The sequence below is a fragment of the Capsicum annuum genome, chromosome 12 (assembly GCF_002878395.1).
Source record: "Capsicum annuum cultivar UCD-10X-F1 chromosome 12, UCD10Xv1.1, whole genome shotgun sequence".
Lineage (NCBI taxonomy): Eukaryota > Viridiplantae > Streptophyta > Magnoliopsida > Solanales > Solanaceae > Capsicum > Capsicum annuum.
The window spans coordinates 24,984,304-25,004,877 of record NC_061122.1 but is presented as its reverse complement, the minus strand read 5'-3'; the positions used below and the strand labels follow the sequence as shown (position 1 = coordinate 25,004,877).

The 20,574-nt window shown below is 31.8% G+C and overlaps 1 protein-coding gene across 1 annotated transcript; it reads right to left on the bottom strand.

Annotated features, from left to right (window-relative positions):
- Positions 1-3,210: 3,210 nt before the first annotated feature.
- LOC107851527 (vacuolar protein sorting-associated protein 60.1) lies at positions 3,211-7,512 on the bottom strand. The gene is made up of 7 exons (XM_016696585.2): positions 7,244-7,512; positions 5,986-6,137; positions 5,148-5,241; positions 4,500-4,571; positions 4,278-4,389; positions 4,039-4,193; positions 3,211-3,586 (listed from the first exon to the last, which is right to left on the bottom strand). The coding sequence occupies exons 1-7, from the start codon at positions 7,310-7,312 to the stop codon at positions 3,533-3,535; spliced, it is 708 nt and encodes a 235-aa protein (XP_016552071.1). The 5' UTR covers positions 7,313-7,512; the 3' UTR covers positions 3,211-3,532.
- Positions 7,513-20,574: the final 13,062 nt, after the last annotated feature.

Sequence of the window (20,574 nt, the reverse complement as noted above, 5' to 3'; positions counted from 1 at the left end):
ATGTGTAAGATATTTATATTTGTTACTGATAAGGTTTGTAATTGATGTTCAGTTGTATATTTTGTTTGTAAGTTAAATTTAGACCATTCATGTATTCATGAAATACATATGCATATGTTTCAATGTAAATATAATATGTATATTGTAAATACATAAGTACCACTGTTTTGACATGTAATTGTTATACATGGTACAGATTAGATATGTATTTGACTATGATATGTTCTTCTTTTTATTGATAAATATGATTTTTTGACAAATCGTGTATAAATAAAATACATATGTAATTTGTTTGCTTGAAATGATATGAAATATATTTGTTACCTGTTAGATATGTATTTTCTTATTTGTACTGCTAATATTTATATTTTTTGCTCAGTCGTATTTGTTTATAAAGAGTAGATGACAATGTTTGTATATGTATATGTTTCAATGTAAATATAATATGTATATTGTAAATACATAAGTACCACTGTTTTGACAAGCAAATGTTATACATGGTACAAATCTTATTCGTATAAGATGTGCTTCACTTTTGTGGGATTATGGTTCGAGGAAAGAAGAAGCGAAAGCACAAAGTGATGACGAAGCACCAATGAGGCATTCTCAAGAAATTGGGATAACAGAAGACATTGAAGTGCATGATATTTGATGTGTATTTTATTTTGTTGAAGTTTACAACAGTTAACATTAGGTGGATGAATAATTTTTTGAATATTTCTTCAGTTTCATATGTTACTTTAATGTTCAAAGATGATATGTTAATGTTTCTTTACTGTTATATTAAGTTTGTTGATGTTTAATCTTTTAAACTCCAATATTTTCATGGTTAGTTTATGTAAATATTAGTAATTGTGTTTATGAACTTTTCTTCTATCCAGTTTTGCATATGTATTTATTTCTAATGCATATGTATTTTTCAGTTATGATTATATACACATATGTATTTTACGGATTTGCACATATATTTTTGAACTATACATAGTTATTGTATTCTTATGTAGAAGTCCATATAAATTTACGAGTCATATGTATTTATGAATAATACACATGTTCATTTCAGTGTACATATGTATTTTTAATAACACATACTTATTTTTTACAAGTCTGAAACTTTATTTTTTCTGATATGCATTGGAAATTTTAAAAAATACATATTTATGATTAATACATATGTTCATTTCAGTTTGCATTTGTATTTACGTCTAATGCAAATATATTTTTTCCTAAATACGTCTATATATATATAAAAAATTAAATTAATCAAACTCTGTAAAATAATTGCAACATTTGAACTATAACAAATTAACAAGTTCAAAATTTAGAATGACATAATTCTCAATGAAAAAATTCAGCAATTATATTTTGACTAAAATAATCATCCATTTGTTGTATTTCCTACATGAACGCCTATTGTGACCTTTAAACCCACACGAACTACAACAATTTTTATTTTTATTTTCGAACATATCTCTTCCTGATTTACCACGAACAATGCATCATGTGACTTTCTAAATTTTTTTCACATTACCAAATAGACACCACATACATGCATAATGTGGTACATTATTGTACACATCAGCAACAACTTCTATGACGCTTGCATTACGCACATATATTTTCTTTCACCATATGCTTCCTTCAGATTCTCAAAGAAGCAAGTCCAAGATGCATCATTTTCAGAATCTAGTACACCATATGCCAATGGAAATATGTCCCGCATATTGAAAAAATACGTATAAGAATACATAATTTTTACACGTAAAATACTGCATATGTATATTATAAATACGTTCAATTGGAAACATATGAAACTGCCAGTGAACACATAAACATACTGCATATGTATATTATAAATACATACAGCTGGAAACATATGAAACTGCCAGTGAACACATAAACGTACTGCATATTTATATTATAAATACATATAGCTGGAAACATATGTAATCTTCATAATGTTGTTTATATATCCATCGACAAGAGTGTTTAACAAGAACAGGTATGCTTCCCATTGTCAATCTCCAGAACACAAAAAAAAATAATAAAAATAAAATAAAATATCAAATACGTACTATATACAACAACTTGTCTGTATATACAAAACTAGTTATCATCAACTAAAATTCAAATTTAACGTTTAACAATTGTATCTCAATTTTCACATTACATAACAACACAAATATCTCAATTCGCTTAAACAATTTTTTACGAGACTAATAAAATTCGTATAAGATCTCAAATTTTTGAATTCCACGACAGTTTGTTACAAGTTTTTCAGCAATTTCGCAATTTAGTTTTATGAAAACTACAAATAGAATAGAGTTAGTTGATCAATACCTATAATTGAACCGTTGTATTTTCAATATTTTCTTCAAAATTTTAGTCAATCGGCAAAAAAAAAATAACATGAAGAAAAATGTTTTGGAATTCGAATCTGTATTTTGAATTTGATTTGAGTTGCTGATTATGAAAAACGTTTTTTGAATTTCAATTAGTAGTTGTAATTTAATGGCTGTGGTAAAAAAAGAGTTTTACAAGGTAAAGGAATCTGTAAAATAAAATATTTCATAAATTAAGGAACAGTTTTTTCCCTTATTTAACTCAAACAGATTAGCATTAAATTAGGAAGGTAAACTCTGATTGTATATGTATTTAAATAGCAACAGTTTACTGAAATACAAAATACATATTGCTCTTTTTTGTAATTTTAAAACTGTTGTTATAAAAGTTACAATTAAGGCTCTGTAATTGCTATTTCTGAAATTTTTCCATAAAATAACCTTTGTGTGTGCTATGCGCATGTGTCCCAAAGTGATGTACATTTTTTGGTAACGGGTACTCAAGAGAAGGTTTGAAGTTCAATCTCTCCTTTATGTGCTCTAAAAAGGGGTCACGGACTTTTTTTTTAGGATTCCCTAAAGTGATGTACATTTTTTGGTAACGGATTTACTCAAGGTTTGAAGTTCAACCTCTCCTTATGCGCTCTAAAAAAAGGTCACGGGGTCACGGACTTTTTTTTTAGATCCCCTTTCTATATTCAAAAGTCAAGCATGGCAAATAAAAATGAAGGAAATAGTAATTTTGATCTCTTAATTATTGATAAATTATAATTTTGATTTGTGTAGTATGTAAAAGTTTAAATTAATTGAAATATGTATTTCATCATTCTGCCGATAAATATTCATTTGCACAAGTTGACACTACCCATTGAGAAACAAACTTTTACTGTTGGCTTCTTTTGTACGTACAATCTCACTCAATTTACAAGGTTTCATTAAAAAATGTAAAATAACTACAAAAGCCAAACAAGGCACCAGGAGTTTGATCATCTTCTTTTTGTTGGATGTCTGATAAGTACTGAATGTGCATAATACAATTCAAGCATTCCATTATTTCACAATGAATCAACATGAGTCATGTGGAAACAACAATGAAGATATAATCTGCACACTAATGTTTACACCAGGATTTCCCCAATAATCCCAAATAATCCCAAAAGAAGTTATCAACAATATATCCCAATCATCCCTTAATCGCGAATTGATGCACGAGGAACCGCAGGCAATCCTAGTTCATCATAAGCCTGTGCATCACAAGTAAATGAAAAAAAGTCAGCATTTTAAATAGAATATTAGGTGCAGTTGAATCACTTCACAATAGGAAAAGAAACAGAAAAACAAATTGGACAGTTGGACAGGAAGCATAAAAACCATCCTTCTCAGAGGGGAAGATGACAGTTTCGTTTTTTTTCCTAAGAAAGCTGGGAAGATGATGTTTTTTTTCAGCAGATAACGACCTTTTCCAAGTAGATAAATATAACTTCATATTCATACGAAAAAGATGCAGGCTCCAATGTACTAGTAAATGTACACATGCATGCGACTGATATCCAAGAAAGGACCTGCATAACAAGAGACTCGAACAAATCCATTGTTTCTAGCATACTTGTTAGTTGTTACAACTTACAACAGATTATCTATATACGAGTATAAGCATGAGTGGACTATAACTATGTCATACAGCATCTGACTTTACCTGCGCGTTAGCTCTGCCAGCTGGCATTTGTGCATGCCCTGTTGGTGCTGATGGTAGGCTAAGCTCTGCATCCAAATCGGACTCCTTGTCTGGTTGAAGATACGAAGGGACCCCTTCGCCTACCGAATCCATGTCGGCCTCCAGAGCATCAAGCTCTGCATAAAAGTAATAGGTTAAGAGCTCATCTGACATGCATTTTACTTCTATATCTAAACAAATGTATTGCTACTTAAGCTTACCACCCAGGAGTTCATCTTCATCAATGTCATCTGGCACACTGTAGCTTCTCCCAAGAGACTCCTGAATTTCGTTGCTCACATCCATCAAGTCCATCATTTCATCTTGCATGTTCTACATTTTCACATAATAATATCACAATTAGAAACCGTGAAAAATTCAGAAACGAACGAGGAAAAATGCACAAGGTTACTAAAACATATAACCACAATGATAAGACATACATCTATATCTTGAATCTTCACTGTCTTCATCATTCCTTTCAATTCTTTGTTTGCGGACTTCAAGGCTGACATCTGGAGGAACAGAACCAACTTATTAGTAGAAAATTCAACTGTATATAAATGACTCCAATGGTTCAATTATGCCTTCATAATAAAATTCTCCAACATGGGATGCAATTTAGAAGAAGATACACTTTACAATGAGTCAATATAGCCCAAATGACTTGAAAAACCTAATAATTATTGATTACAAAGGATTAAGTTACAGTCTAAAATAGCAAGCCTCTTCATTTCCCCAAACAACATTCACTTGATAAATGAATCAGTGAATCAGACTTGTGAGTGACACTCCAAAATTCTCTTTATCAAACTCAAGTTAAAACAGTTTCAATTTAACTGCCATGGATTGGTAAAGAATAAATGATGCTTGTATGCTTTTTTAAGGTGCTAATTTACTTGAAACATAAAAATGTACAATGACACTTTCAAATATTTGGAATACCAGAACTAGCAATGGACAAGTTTCCTACTGGTATAATGCATATAACAGCTTTTTGAATTAGGCAATTCATAAATGAAATGGGAGAAAACTAGGTATCTGTAAAAGGTTATAGTAAAGGAAAAAAGCATGAACTCCAATTAACATACTGTCTGCTGAGCATCTTTAATTCCCTCAGCAGCAAATGAAACTTGATCTAGGTTGTACGTCTGGTTATAGAGCATGTCACGTTGGCCTTCATACCTGTTTGATATTCGAAGAGAAGAGATTATGCATTTGTATACAATAGATCAACACATAAACTATAAGCTTGTCAAACAAGCAAGTATTTTCCCCAATTTGGAGAAAACTATGCCTAACCAGTGCGCTGAAAATCTAATTTTCACCACAAACAGAAGCAAAACTTAGAGAAATATTTTAAGGTAAACAGAATATTCACCACATTAGGGGGAGTGTTCTATCTACTTTTGCTCCACATACAATCCAGGTGAAGTTAATAGATTAATCGTCTATAACCCCAGAAGATAGCTTCTCTCTTTCTTTCTAAAACAAACAAAATTAAAGTTCTTTTTAGACTCTTGCAACTCCATGAGTATCCCAAGTAGGAACTGTTATATAAGCACCAGTCCTCATTTCAATCAAAAACTCTTCTGATTTCGTTTTTCAAAAAGTATTCACAAACTCTTTCAAGAATTAAACTTTATTTAGAAAACTGTTAGCACAATATTTTCTCTCATAATATGGTTTTATACCCACAGATGTATTTGTTTGGTACTTTCAGCACTTTATTTGCCAGCGACACAATTACTTCATCATCAAGAGAGAAAAAAGGAGCACTGATTAACCGTGTTTAAATAGCTCAATCATCTCCGAACCTAAATGTTATTTGACCTCTAATGTGACTATCACTCATACACAAATCAGTCAATTTGATGCTCAACCAGCCACTTTCAACATCATCGTACTCTTAAAAAAGGATAGACTCACATTCTTTTTTGCTTCAAAACCCTCATTGCTCGAGCTTTTACAGCTTCCTGAGCTGGACCTGGCCGGGTCTTCTTTAGTTGCTCCTTGTATTTAGCAAGTTCAACATCAAGCTTCTTGATTTTCTCCTCCACGGTGTCACCTCTTTTATTAATCTGGACAGATACAAGCCATGCTAAATCAGATATCCCGTGCAGAGAATTAGCAAGAGCACAATTGTAATTACCAGTGAAGATGGTTTTATCAGGTAATGGATACATTATGTAAGCATTCTTTATACCTAGGAGAAATACTCAGAAGTTTTCTCAACAAAAATAGAAAAGCAAAATGCAATTAAACAGCTAAACGAGCAAGCAAACAATTAACTGAAACAGCCTCCGGTAGAACTGCAAAGGTAAGGTTGCGTACAATACACCCTTGTGGTGGGGCCCTTCCCCGGACCATGCGCATAGCGGGAAGCTAAGTGCACCGGGCTGGCCTTTTGACACCTAATTGTGCATGCCACTGAATACACTAAACCATTAAATACTAGTCACATGTCATTCTCTTTTGTTAAAACTTTCACCACTTAATCATGGTTGATTAAATTTTGTTTTGCACATACTGTTAAATGAAAGTATATCAAATCTGCACTTACCTTCTATACTCCAGTTAAACACAGTAGCATCATCCACAATGATATAAAAAAAATCCAACATTTCATAAAACACTATCGAATTCAAGCAAGAGATCCATAATCTAGGAAAGACAATTGAACCTTAGAAGCTCAATTGATTGGCTACCTCAACTTTCACCTTATTGGTGCAAGTTTGATTTCCCACCTTGTAATCACCTTTACCAATTTTTTTTAAAAAGCTTTCATATATGTATTATACTATGTCAATCGGTCTAATTAAACCAATCTCCATATCTCAAAAATCAAAACTTGCACAATACTCCCTCCTGTCTCCGTTTCGTATATGGACTTTGACCAATATATTTTTTCATCATATTATCATGAGAAGGACACTAACTTATAGCATTTAGTTATCAAACGTCTGAATAACAAATTTAAAATATTGAACCATTCTAATTCAATTTAGCTCCAAATGAGAATATTAGTCAAATCAATGAAGTAACAGAGTCAGTCATCACTTCCTCTCATGATTGATTAAAAAACAGCTGTATTACGCAATCAAAGTACAAATATTCCCGAATGGATTATACATAACATAGATCAAAGTTGACAACAATTGCATTGGAGCTAAAGTAGTTAACGTACCCGATCAGAAGCATCTTGAATGGAAGGAGGAGGTTCCGTTTGCTTCTTAACGCCGAAAACTCTCCTCATATTTCTCGAAACTTCTTCTGATGACGATGAAGAAGAATCTTCGATTTAGGGTTTCCGATTGAATTTGGCAAATCGGAGATCGAGTACAAATGCGCGTTTCTATGAATGAATTCGGAGAAGAAAATGGAATTTGTAGTGGCGCGGATTTCGAGGATTTTCTAAAAGAGTTTCTGCGAAGAAGTTTCCAAGAAAATCAGTTTGAGTCGTTTAACAAGTTTAGGATTTTATTATCTATGCACGTGTTCTCCACGTGTAATAAGTGAAAAGTAAATACTCTTTTTTTTCAATCATAATTGTTCAATGTTGCTCATTTTAATAGTTTTTAGAACTTAATGAGTATAATTTATGTTTCTTAGAAAAAAAATCAAATATTTTTTTTAAAAAATCATAATCAAACACATGATGAAACCTTATCCAAAAATAAATTGCAAAAACATTTGGAAATCTATGGCCAAACCTAGCTTTAGAATGGACTCTCTAGTTGCTTTTAATTAACCTTAACCAAAATTTCCAAATATTATAAGGGCATCATTGTTACAGATTTCAGATACAGAAAATTAGGTCTTCTATATTTTTTCCTCAGAAGGGCACACTACATCAAAATAATATTTAGCCACAATTAGTTAATAATAATAATTTAATTGTCTTAAAATTATTATGTTCTTAGAAGTAATTATTAGTAACAATTATATTTTTACACTTTATTAGTTTAGGTACGTTCTTTGCACGTAACTTATATTCGTATACAATTCAAAAATAAAATAAATATTAGTAAATATTGAGTCTGAATTATAAAATTATCAAAGATAAAAATGTAAATTTTTAAAAGGTCTCGAGTGTCTTGATTCTGAATTTTTTCATGGATAGAATTACTCTTATCAAACACGTTTAAGGATAACATTTGGTGTTGTCCCTACTTAGTCACTTTTGACGTAGTCTTCTTCCGATATCTAGTTTCTTGATTCACCAAGTCTTAAGTCTAATTTACCTCATATAATTAAATTAAGGATAAACAACATAAATCTCAATACTTTGCTACCTTATTACTCTCTCTCCCAACTTTTATATCAATTACTTAATATCCTGGATATGATACATAAGTTTGGTCTGGATAAATAACCGACCCTCTCTCCCAACTTTTATATTAATTACTTAATATCCCAGATATGATGCATAAGTTTGGTCCGGATACATAACCGACAGATCCATAACTATCAAACTAATTGATTAAAAAAAAATAACAGTAAAAGAGTAAATAACGGAGCAATTAATGTGATTCTGCTTGAGATATATCGCTTTAATCCCTAAAAATTAGTAACAGATTCATAATTCAAATTTGAATCACCAAAATAATCTTCCTCAATCAAAATTCTCCCAATTCTTCCTATCTCTATTATTTTTTAGTGGAACTTCATTGTCGCTGGCATATCCTTTCCTCGCCTTGATGACGCCATAGTTCCATAAGAATATTGTGTATCTCTTTTGATGATATTCTGCATCAAAATTAGATGAAGGAACCGAACCATCACTAAGAAACTCAGCAAAACATAATACAAAAACTCCAGAGTCCCTAAATATGTCTGATACTCATTAATTTTAATGTATCGGATGAAAAAACAATACAAATCAACTTCAACATTGACTATGTATCAAAAGTAATGATATATCTCATACTTATGTTAATGTTTAATGTATTAGGTGTAAAACAAACTAAAAACCCACATACAATTTTTAGAATGTATCATATGAATCTAAAATCTCGACAAAATCAGATCTATGTATCATAGTAACTATATTACATGAATTAAGTATAAAACTGAACCATAATCACATATATGTTGTATTATGTATCATTAAGCATGCAAGGACTCATTAACCTTGAATCTATGTATCAGATGCAGTTTATTGAATGTATCATAGTTATAAAGAAATAAAATCACATGTAAAATTTATGATGTATCAGAACGCATGCAGTGTCACGAAAATTAATTTTTTATAACTTATTTCTTCCTCTTTACAGATGCAATAATCGATAACTTCTTCATCATAGCTGGGTCATTTTGATATTTTAATCTATTTTTACGAAAATCAATGTCGTTCATATCATAATGGAATGGTGAAAATTAAAAAGGAAAGTTAATGGTGGAAAGATGGAGTTGTTAGATCTAATTGAGTAGTAGATAAGAACATGATGGAAATTCAAAAGAAAGTTAATGAAAGTTGTAACTTGAATGTTGAAGTAAAAGATGAAGATAAGAACATGGTGAAAATTCAAAATGGGTAAGTTGAGAAAGTCGTGGAATATATTCCCGGATTTTGGGGCTTGATTTACGGCACAATAAGGGAATGTGGGTGATTTTTTTAGATATATCAGAAAAAGGCAACTATTTTGAGTAAAAAGGAATTTTTGTAATTAATTTTTGTAACTAAACTTGACACCAAATTATAACTTTGACCTTAAACTTTGATAGTGCACAAATAGGACCTTTAACTATTCAAAACCTGAACAAATATGACCTCCGATTTTACAACCCTATGCGTGAGTCTCACTCGCGCCTACGTGGAAAGGTAATTCAATCACACGGTGTCACGTCGTTAAAAGGACTGACTTGGAGAGAGGTCATATTTGTGCAGTTTTGAACAGTTAAAGGTCATATTTGTGCACTGTCAAAGTTTTGCTTTTTGTGTTAAAATGACGTCGTTTTTATTATTATTATTATTATTATTATTATTATTATTATTATTATTGTTATTATTATTATTATAATAATAATAATAATTTTTTTATTTATTTCTATAGTAGCAACACCTAAAGTTTTTTCAATTTAAAAAAATTATTATTATTATTATTTATTTATTTTTATAGCAACGACACCTAGCTTTTTTTTAATTAAAAAAAAATAGCGACTAGCAGGGATCAAAACTGCACAGTAGGCTGAAGAAAGCGCCCAAGAAGAGCAAATAACACCACTGGGCTATCTAAGTGTCTTGTTTCATGTGGTTCAACATTAATATACGTACATAAATATACATTTTCTATCTTATATATATACAATGTAATTTTTTTACCGAGGGGGTTCGGGTGAACCCCATGGCAACCATGTAGGTTCGCCCCTCGTTAATTTAATAACGTTTTAATAATGTTAATTTAATATACTACTACTACTATCCTTAATAACATTAATTTAATAATGTTTTATTAAAACTATAATTTTTTTTATTATTAGTGTAGTTTCATCTTTAATTTAATATTTAAATAAATAATATTTAGATATATTATATAACTTAAATTCATCCTCTGCTTTATAATATATATATACATACCCGTTCGATTTTTTCATATGAGCCTGACCCGCCTAATTAATAAATCTTCAATATTGTTCTTTTTCCACATTGACAAAAGAAATTAGATGTCATTTTCATCTTTGAGCCGAAAATAATGAAAAAGTAATAGTGAAGAGTCATTTAAAGGTCATATTTGCGCAGTTTTGAATAATTAAAGATCATATTTGTGCACTGTCAAAGTTTAAGGTTATATTTATGTATTATGCCCTTAGATTTTAAGCTGGACGCGCCTAGTTTTGCGTGTTGAACACGCGTTTTGCCACGTAGGATTGGAGGTTATATTTGTGCAGTTTTGAATAATTAAAGGTCATATTTGTGTACTGTCAAAGTTTAAGATCAAAGTTATAATTTGGTATCAAGTTTAGAGTTATTTTTATATATTAAATCTTTTAAGTAATACTAGAACTTAAATGTGGTTATAAGTAGTGAATTTCTTTTTATTTATGATGTACGGTGTATAAAATTTCACATGCATGCTTTATTGTTTTATTTTCACACTCATGCCAACTTTCTCTTGGCTTTAACTATTTACCTAAGTTTATAGGCAGCATTACGTAAAAACTTTTATGGCCCTGCACATAGGTTGATTTGGATAATCTACATAAATGACCCTTTAGAATAGGTGACTTTATTTTGACTTTATTTTTTTATCTTTCGTAAGAATGGTTTTATAAAATTAATTTTTCTTTTTTTTTTATATAGCACAATTACCTATTTGTCCTTTAATATCTTAAGTATTTTTAAATAATTCCATATTTATTTATCTTTCAACTTTTTTTTTTTACTTTAACTTTTAGCTTTTCTTTTCTCTATATTTTTTTTGTTTTTCTCAATCCTTTTTTTTTTTTTTCCTTTTTCTCCTCTCAGCTTCTATTTTTAAGAAAAAAGATCTCTTTTTCATTTCACTTTGATTTTTATTTTTTATTTTTTTTCTTTTTTAATTTTTCTCAACCTTTTTTTTCCTTTTCTCCTCTGAAATTTTATTATTTTTCTAATTTTTTCTCCTTTTTATTTTTTCTCTTTTTTTTTTCTCAACCTTTATTTTATTTTTTTCTCAATCTTTATTTTTTTCTTTCCTTTCCTCAGCTTCTATATTTTCTTTATTTTTTAAATTTTTAAATTTTTATTTTTTAAATATTTTTCTTCATTTTCTTCTTTTGCAATTTTAATATTTTTTTCTTTTCTTCGATTTACTCCAATCAAGTTATGTCTCATGAGCAAGAGCTGACATTACCACATTGTAGAAGCAATAGTTTTGACTTTCAAATAAGATATTACATTTCATGGGCAAGAGTTGACACTATCACATTGTGTTTTGTTATGCAGTGTTCTATAATTCTTACCTTAGAGGCAAGATGTAACGCCCCAAAAATGTGTTTCGAGATATCACACGGTGCTCAGGACTACGAGTAACCCCAAGCTAATTCTTTGAGCCTTCTACTAATTCTGAAACTCATAATGAAAGTAACTTAGGCATGTGAATCTACTGTAATACTGAAATACTGCATTTACTGTCTTAACTGATCTGAGTTTAGATGAATATAAAGTCTGAAAGTGCTTAACTTAAAAATCTAAACAATCAATACTAGAAATCTAAAATATTACTAATAGTCTAACAAGCCTCTACTTCTAATAACTAGAATGTCGCTAGAACAGACCCCAGCTGACTCGAACTAAACTGAAACAGCTAATCAAATACTGCAAAAGCTGAAAATCTGAATAAATGGGTCCTCGAACGATAAGTACTCACCAACTGTCGGAATGTAGATAGAGATGTCCGCAGTCAATTACGCTGCTGAAATTGAGCACCTGAACCTACATTATTAAACAATGTAGCACATAGACGTATATGTAGATCAGTACTTTTGGATTGTACCGAGAATGTGGGCGTGAATGCATAAGTAAAACAATAGATGCAATGATTTAAATAAACTTTCAAAACAGCATACTAAATATGAGTGACTCACCTTGGCTTGAATAATAAAAATTGACAAATCATAAGACATGAGTAATAAGGCGTAAAGAAGTTTTTGTGAGCCACCACACTTAGTTATAATAAACTGTACTCTTAAGTAAAACAATGTCTGAGTAAATTTGTGATCCTTTACACTTAGTTTTCTCAAAACTGTTCTGACATTTTGATTTAAGATTTAGGGACTTTGGAAGGTTCTTTTAACCGACATACACCATCTGGGGAGAGGTGTTAGACTCTTATCAAGGAGTATAACCTTATCTTAAGTGATCACTATCTTAGACCACTATGGGCACTTAATCTCAATTTTATGGTGGTACGTAGTTCTGGGGTATGGGACCTTGGAATCATACCCAACTCGGTGCTAAATATTATTCCCATTCTTTTACTCAGAGCTTTAGGAAATCCACCTTAAAATAGCACAAGGGTTTGTAACTAATTATGCCTCTCTTCTTTAAATCTCAAACTGCATGAACAATGTGGATTTCTTATCTTAGCTTAGAGTTAAAAGATCAATTTTTTTCTTTAAATCTTGGTAAACAATTATCAAAGCAACTTAAGACCATAGTCTTCTTGAAATCTCAAACACATTCTTGATATGGCTTATCAAATAAAACTTAGGAGCATGATCTTCTTAAAATCTCAACACTTAGACTGTGGGCTTAAAATTCATGCTTAAACTCATAGCAATTCGTAACAAAGCTTTATGCTCAATGTCATTCTTGAAATCATTCAACAATATCAATTCATATAAGAAAGTACAATTCATGATATAAATCTTCAATTCAAATCATAAGTAGGTAAGATAAATATGCACTTCAATACTTAAAGCATTTATAAATTCATAAAATCAAAACAAGATAAGCCCTAATATGAAATTCATGAAATCTTAACTTAAAACAAGTTTTGAGCACAAGGATGAAAGAGGATCCTTGTTCATAACCCCACGTACCTTGTTGGATTAATTGAATATAAAAGCTTGAACTTTTTAATCTCTAATGGTGTTTTGAAGCTTCTTCTTGAAGTTCTTAAACCCGGAAGCTTGGATTATTGACTTTCTTAGAGAAAATTTGGTGGAGTTCTTGGTGTTCTTGAAGGGGATAGGGTTTTCTTGGAGAGAAAAAGATGAGTTATAATGTATCTAATTCTTTTGGGGCTGAAATTAAGTGTTATGGACGGATTTGGGTGAGGGAAAGTGACCAAAGTGCCCCTAGACCCTTTAGAAACTGAAATAGCGTGTGAAACAGCTCCATATCACGTTGGTCATCACGTCTCATCGCTCATCATGTTGAAGACCATCGTGCCATATCCCAATCGCGTCGGCTTACTCCCTCAAATGGAAAATACCATAACGTTTCTCTTGGGTATCGGATTAAGGCGAAATTGGTATCATTGAAAAGCTAATTCAATTATCTATAATTTGGTGGGTCTTGAGCTACAAAACTATAAGTATATAAAAAGTTATACACATTCAAAGTAGACCGTTGTAGAATTGAATACCAAATTTTGAACGAATCAAGGGCTCTTAGCTCAACTTTGTTCTAAGTGATTCTTATGAACATTTTTCACCTCGAAATCACTTCACATACTAGGAAAATGATAATGAAACTTATATTCACATGTAAATCATTTGGATTAGAGCTTACACACGTAGGAATGACGACTAGAATTCTAGCGCAAAAATGTAGGGTGTTACACAAGACTTAGCCCAAGGACTTTCAAACAACAAATTATGCCCCATGGGCAAGAGTTGACTCTACCACATTATGTTTTCATTTATGATATGTTCTACAACTCTTGCCTTAGAGGCAATACTTAGCTCAAGGAATTTCAAACAACAAATTATGCCTCACGGGCAAGAGTTGACAATACCACGTTATGTCTTCATTTATGAGATGTACTACAACTCTTGCCTTAGAGACAAAACTTAACTCAAAGACTTTCAAACAATAAATTATGCCCCACGGGCAAGAGTTGATACTACTAGCTATGTCTTCATTATGAGATGTTCTACAACTCTTCCCTTAGAGGCAAGACTTAGCTCAAGAATTTTTAGACAATAAATTATGCTCCACGGGCAAGAAGTGATACAACTACGTTATGTCTTCATTTATGAGATGTTCTACAACTCTTCCCTTAGACTCAAGGCTTAGCTCAAGAATTTTTTAACAACAAATTATGCTCCACGGGCAATAGTTGACACTACCACGCGATGTCTTCATTTATGAGATATTTTGCAACTCTTGCCTTAGGAGCATGACTTTCTTAAGAATTTTCAAACAAGTTAGATACATTGGGCGAGAGTCAACACTAACACATTGTGTTTTTACTTATGAAATACTGTATAACTCTTATCTTAGAGGTACGACTCAACCCAAAGACCATCAAACAACAAGTTATGCTCCATGGACAAGAGTTGACAGGACCGCATTGTATATTGATTTATGAGATATTTTATAACTCTCCCCTTAGAGGCAGACTTAAACTAAGGGCTTTCAAGCAACAAGTTGTATCCTATGGGTAAAAGTTAACATTACCACATTGTATTTTGATTTATGAAATATTCTATAACTCTTGCCTTATAGAGGTAAGACTTACCCCAAGGACTTTCAAACAACATGTTACGCTCCATGGATAAGAGTTGACACTATCACATTATGTTTTAATTTATGAGATGTTCTATAACTCTTGTCTTAGAGGCAAGATTTAGCCCAAAGACTTTTAAACAACAAGTTACACTTCATAGGCAAGATTTGACACTATCACATTGTGTCTTGATTTATGAGATGTTTTATAAATCAAGGACTTTCAAACAACAAGTTATGCCCCATGGGTAAGAGTTGACACTATAACATTATATCTTGATTTATGAGATGTCCTATACCTCTTGCCTTAGAGGCACGAATTAGTCGAAGGACTTTCAAACAACAAATTAAGCCCCATGGGCAAGAGTTGACACTACCACATCGTGTCTTGATTTATGAGATATTCTATAACTCTTGCCTTAGAAGCAAGACTTAGCCGACAAGTTATGGCCCATGGACAAGAGTTGACACTATCATATTGTGTCTTGATTTATCTGAGGCTTTATTAGTCTTGCCTCTAAGACAAGACTTAGCCCAAGAACCTCCCAAAAGAACAAGATACGCCTAATGGACAAATGTTGACACTTCCACATTACTTAGAAGCAAGACTTTACTCAAGGATTTTCAAACAACAAGTCATATTTTACAAGCAAGACTTGACACTACCGCATTGTGTCTTGATTTATGAGCTGTTCTATAATTTTTGCCTTAGAGGCAAGACTTATCCCAAAGGACTTCCTAACAATAAATCATGCCCTTAAATTTGCTTTGATGTCAAAAAAAGAAGACCCCTTTTGCGGATTATCCAGTTTTTTATTTATTAGTAAAATACAATAGAAGTTGAGAAAAAAAATAGAACAAACAAAATAGAGAAATAAAAAAAGAGACTGAATAAAAAGAAAAAAATAAAGGTTAGTAAAAAAGAGAAGCATAAACAACAAAAAACAGTAAAAAAAAAAGATTGAAAAAAACAAACATGAGAAGAAAAAAAAAATAAAGTTTGAGAAAATGAAAAAGAAAAATGAAAAATGATACAAAACAAAAAAATAAAGAATAAAGATTGAGACCAATGAATTAAAGAAAAAAAAGAGAAAGAAATGACGAAATAAATAATGTTTGAGAAAAAAAAGCAAAAATGAAAAAAAAAAAAAAATCAAACTTTCCCAGATTTCGTTTCTAGCTCAAATTTTCCTGATTTCCCTTATGTAGGTCACAAATCATTTACTTATTTATCATTAGTGTAAAAATAACAATATTGATTTGCAGTTTTATTTCTTTGATTTATAATATTACGCTTGTCTTTCGTGTGAAACTCTGTAACAACTCTTTTACCTATTTATCATTAAAATGAAAATAATAATTTAACTAATAAACTGTTTGGGCAAATTTTTAATTTTTTTTTTTCTAGAAGTGCTTTTCAAAAAAGTACTTTTAGTGAGAAGTAATTTCTGTTTGACTAGTAAATCTAAAAAATATTTTTGATCAAAAATTAGTATTTGATCAAACTTTTTAAAAGTATTTTTACGTGTATTTCTCAAAAGTGTTTTTAGGAAAAAAATTATTTCTTAGCTTATGAAAAATTATTTTTTCTACTTTCAAAAAGCACTTAGAAGAACCCAATTACAGAAAATTTAAATAGACTCAATTAAGAACACCTTTTTATAGGGAAAAGTCACATACCTAATCAAAATTAGTAATAAAGCCATAAGATTCTAAACAAAGAACCTATAAACCTAAATAAAAGAATGGTAATACACCACATTTTTTTCCACAAAAAACATTATTAATTGTTACTTTACATTATACAAAGAAGTATAAAGACTCCTAAACCCAAATAAAGTTAAAATTATATTAATATTGATACACGAAAATACACTCTAAACAATAAGATAGTGATTGAGGATTAGTGATTTGTTTTATTTAAATATTTTTATACATCATTAAAATATTTAAACGATGTCTATCTGATAACGATCTCAACCGAATGACTAAATCGACATCAAAAATACAAAATTAAATAACACAAAATAAAAATAGTGGAGAAATAAGATGAGAATAGAAGAAAAAATGACTAATTGAATAATTAATCAAGGAAGAAGAGAACTCGATTTCGATTAGAATAGAAAAACCCGATTTGAATTCACAAATGAGTAACTCTTGTGAAATCAAGGTTAACAAGTTTTAGATCAACAATTGAAATCCACTCATCACTAATCTCACTAACACTATGGCTACACTAAAGGAATTCCACCTACACTCTCAAAGGAGTTTAATCTTCAATTCATGTAAGTCTAAGGATGGAAAATAGTTAAAGATAACTATTTATACTTATTTTCTTTAAAAGAATAGCTCAAAATAGCTAGTTAGAAAATAACCGACAAAGGTCCTTCTTGATTGCCAAATGATTGTTGGGAAATAACAGTAAAATAATAATAACAATATTATTTAACTGTTAACAGAATAGTAATATAACAATAATAATATTAGCAGTACAATGACATAACCATGTTTAATAATAATACTACTTCAATAATAATATTATAATCAATATGATAACTATAATAGTAATACAATTACTTCTTAACAAGTTAATAATGCTGAATATTAAATAAATATTACTATGTTATTATTTTAAATGATATATTGATTATACTTGAGTCGTGCTGGACACTGTCCTAAGAAATTATTTCAATAGTGTGAAATATTTTCTCAGGATTAAACAAGCACTTTCCTGATTAATTAGAGGATATTCTGAGATTAAATAAGTCTTCCCTAATTAATTAGAGGATAAAGGAATCAACAAAATTATTAATACAAATACCAGCAAATTAATTTAGATAGTGGTATAATCCGGCATGGGCCCAATACTATTTTTTCTTTAGTTTTAATTTATATGACATGAATAAAATTTAAAGTCAATCATTTTTTTATATTTTAAAATATTTTGACTTGTCATTTTACTTAAATTTAACATAATATATGTTATTTTCTGAATATTATCCCTCTTGTCGAGCAGTTCCAAAATTTTGAGTTGTCCAAACTCTTAAGGAATAACATTTTTTTTTGGTGAAATAGAAGTGCAATAAGAAAATAAAGATAGTTGGTTACAATCCAGAGCTAGTCTGGTATAAAAACATGAGAGGTATGATCAAAGTTTACACTACTAGGTACAAGGCATGAGAGAGTTTTTTCCTTGTAATCTTCCCAAAAAATTAGTCCTATACTAGGAGGAGGAGTAGCAAAAATATGCATCCTTTCGAACAAGCCTTTGTTGGAGCCTAGCTTCGCCAAAGAGTATGCAACTCTATTCTGTTCCCTGTATGTATGATCAGCATTCCAAAATAATTGAGTTATAAATTAAGTTCCCATTACTCAACATGTTGATCACCTGAAGAGAGTCTATACAGATATCCAAAGGAATCAAGTTATGGTCTATTGCAAGGTGAAGACCATGCTTGAGGGCGAGGAGTTCTATGAGGTTGTTGGTAGCATGGGTGAAGCCTCTGCTAAAACCCACAACCCAGTCCCCTTTACTATTCTTATAACTCCCTCTATGCCTCCTCTACCTGGGTTCCCAAGGCAGGACCCATCAGTGTTAAGCTTGTAAGGGTTGGCGTTGGGGGTTGCCATTTGATGAAGATGTTGACTCTAGGTTGCTGGATGGTATAATTACCCAGGTGCTGGTACTCCCCAGCTTCAGCATGAGGAGTGCTGAAATTAGGGGTGGAGTTGTCATTTTTAAAGTTCTTGCTATTTCTGATTTTCCAGAGGTGTCAAAGACAAAAAAGGAGTAAAGTGTCCCGGGGGGTGTTTTGATCAAACTATTCCTTACTCAGATTTTTTCAAGTGGATTGCCAATTAGTGGTGTAAAAAAGGGTGGGGTTTAGATACAAGGGACCTTTGTAATTGTAGATGAGTTGGTTCCAGAAGGCTCTGGCAACCCTACACCCAAAAAAGATGTGGTGCTGGTCCTCTTGACTATTATCACAACTATGACAGTTGGGAGTGATGTTTAGACCTCTTTTGGCAAGAGTGAGGTTAGTCGGGAGGCTATTGTGCTGCAAGAGCCAGATGAAGGTCTTGATTTTGTTAGGAACCCTAAGTTTCCAAATCCAATTGTAGGAATTATCGTTGGTCCTGGGCTGATGATTAAGGCTGTTGATGTGGTCATAGACACACTTAGAGAAAAATGTGTCATCCCCAATGATGTTCCAAATTGGGGTGTCATGCTTCAAGTTAGGGGACTGGTGGAAGACACTAGTAATGTTGTGAACAATGCTAGGAGGGATGTTAAAAGGAAGGAAGGTGAAGTCCCATATCCCCTCCTTCCAGATGTCTTTGACTTTAATTGGAGAAGAAAGGAGAGGTATAGGCCCCTGGATAATAGAAGAGGAAGGGGAGGGGGAAATTCTTGAGATCCATCCATCTTCCTAAGAATTTACCCTTGACCCATCCTTAATGGCCCAGAAGAGGGCATCTTTGCAGAGTTTCAGGCTGTTAGTGATAGCTCTCCAGGTTGTAGATCCTCTATTACTTTTCTTTTTAGAGTTGTACTTGGATAGGAGGGTATTGGCCCAAAGGGCAATGGGGTTAGAGTATATTCTCTACCCCAGACCACAAAGAAGGGCATGATTTTTGGGGCTGGCTCTCTGCATCCCAAGTCCCTATCTCTTTTTGGAAGAGTGATAGTGTCCCACTTTAGGAGGTGTATTTTTCTCTTAGCATCTGTGGTTCCCCAAATGAAATTTCTTTGGAATTTGTCAATAAGCTTATGAACAGAAGTGGGAAACTCTATGTATTGCATGACATGGTTAGAAATGCTAGCCAAGAAGGATTTGGCTAGGGTCACCCTTCCAGTATATTAAGGAACTTAGTTTTCCATCTAGGAAACTAGTTGTTGAGATTGTCAATGAGGAATTGGAAGTCTCCTTTCTCAGGCTTTTTATGAAAGATGGAGAATCCCAGGTAATTACCAAAATTAGTGGTAGGTTGGATGCCAAGAGTGGAGCTAAGGATCTCCTAATCTTTAATTGGGCAGTTAGCAGAGAAGATAACCTTAGATTTGGAAAGTTTAACTCTTTGGCCAAAGTGAGCACTGAACAGCTGGAGGGTTCTATTGATTGTAACACAGTTTTTGGAGTCAGCTCGAGCAAAAAGGGTGAGGTCATCAACAAAGAAGAGATGGGAATCAGGGTGACCTCTTGTTGAGATAGAGAAAGAAGTCCTATTAAGGGTATCAACCTCATTGTTGATTCTTTTGGATAATATTACTATGCAGAGAATAAAAAATTAGGGGACATGGGGTCACCTTGTCTGATGCCCCTAGAAGGGGTGAAACTAGTAGTTTTCCCACCATTGAC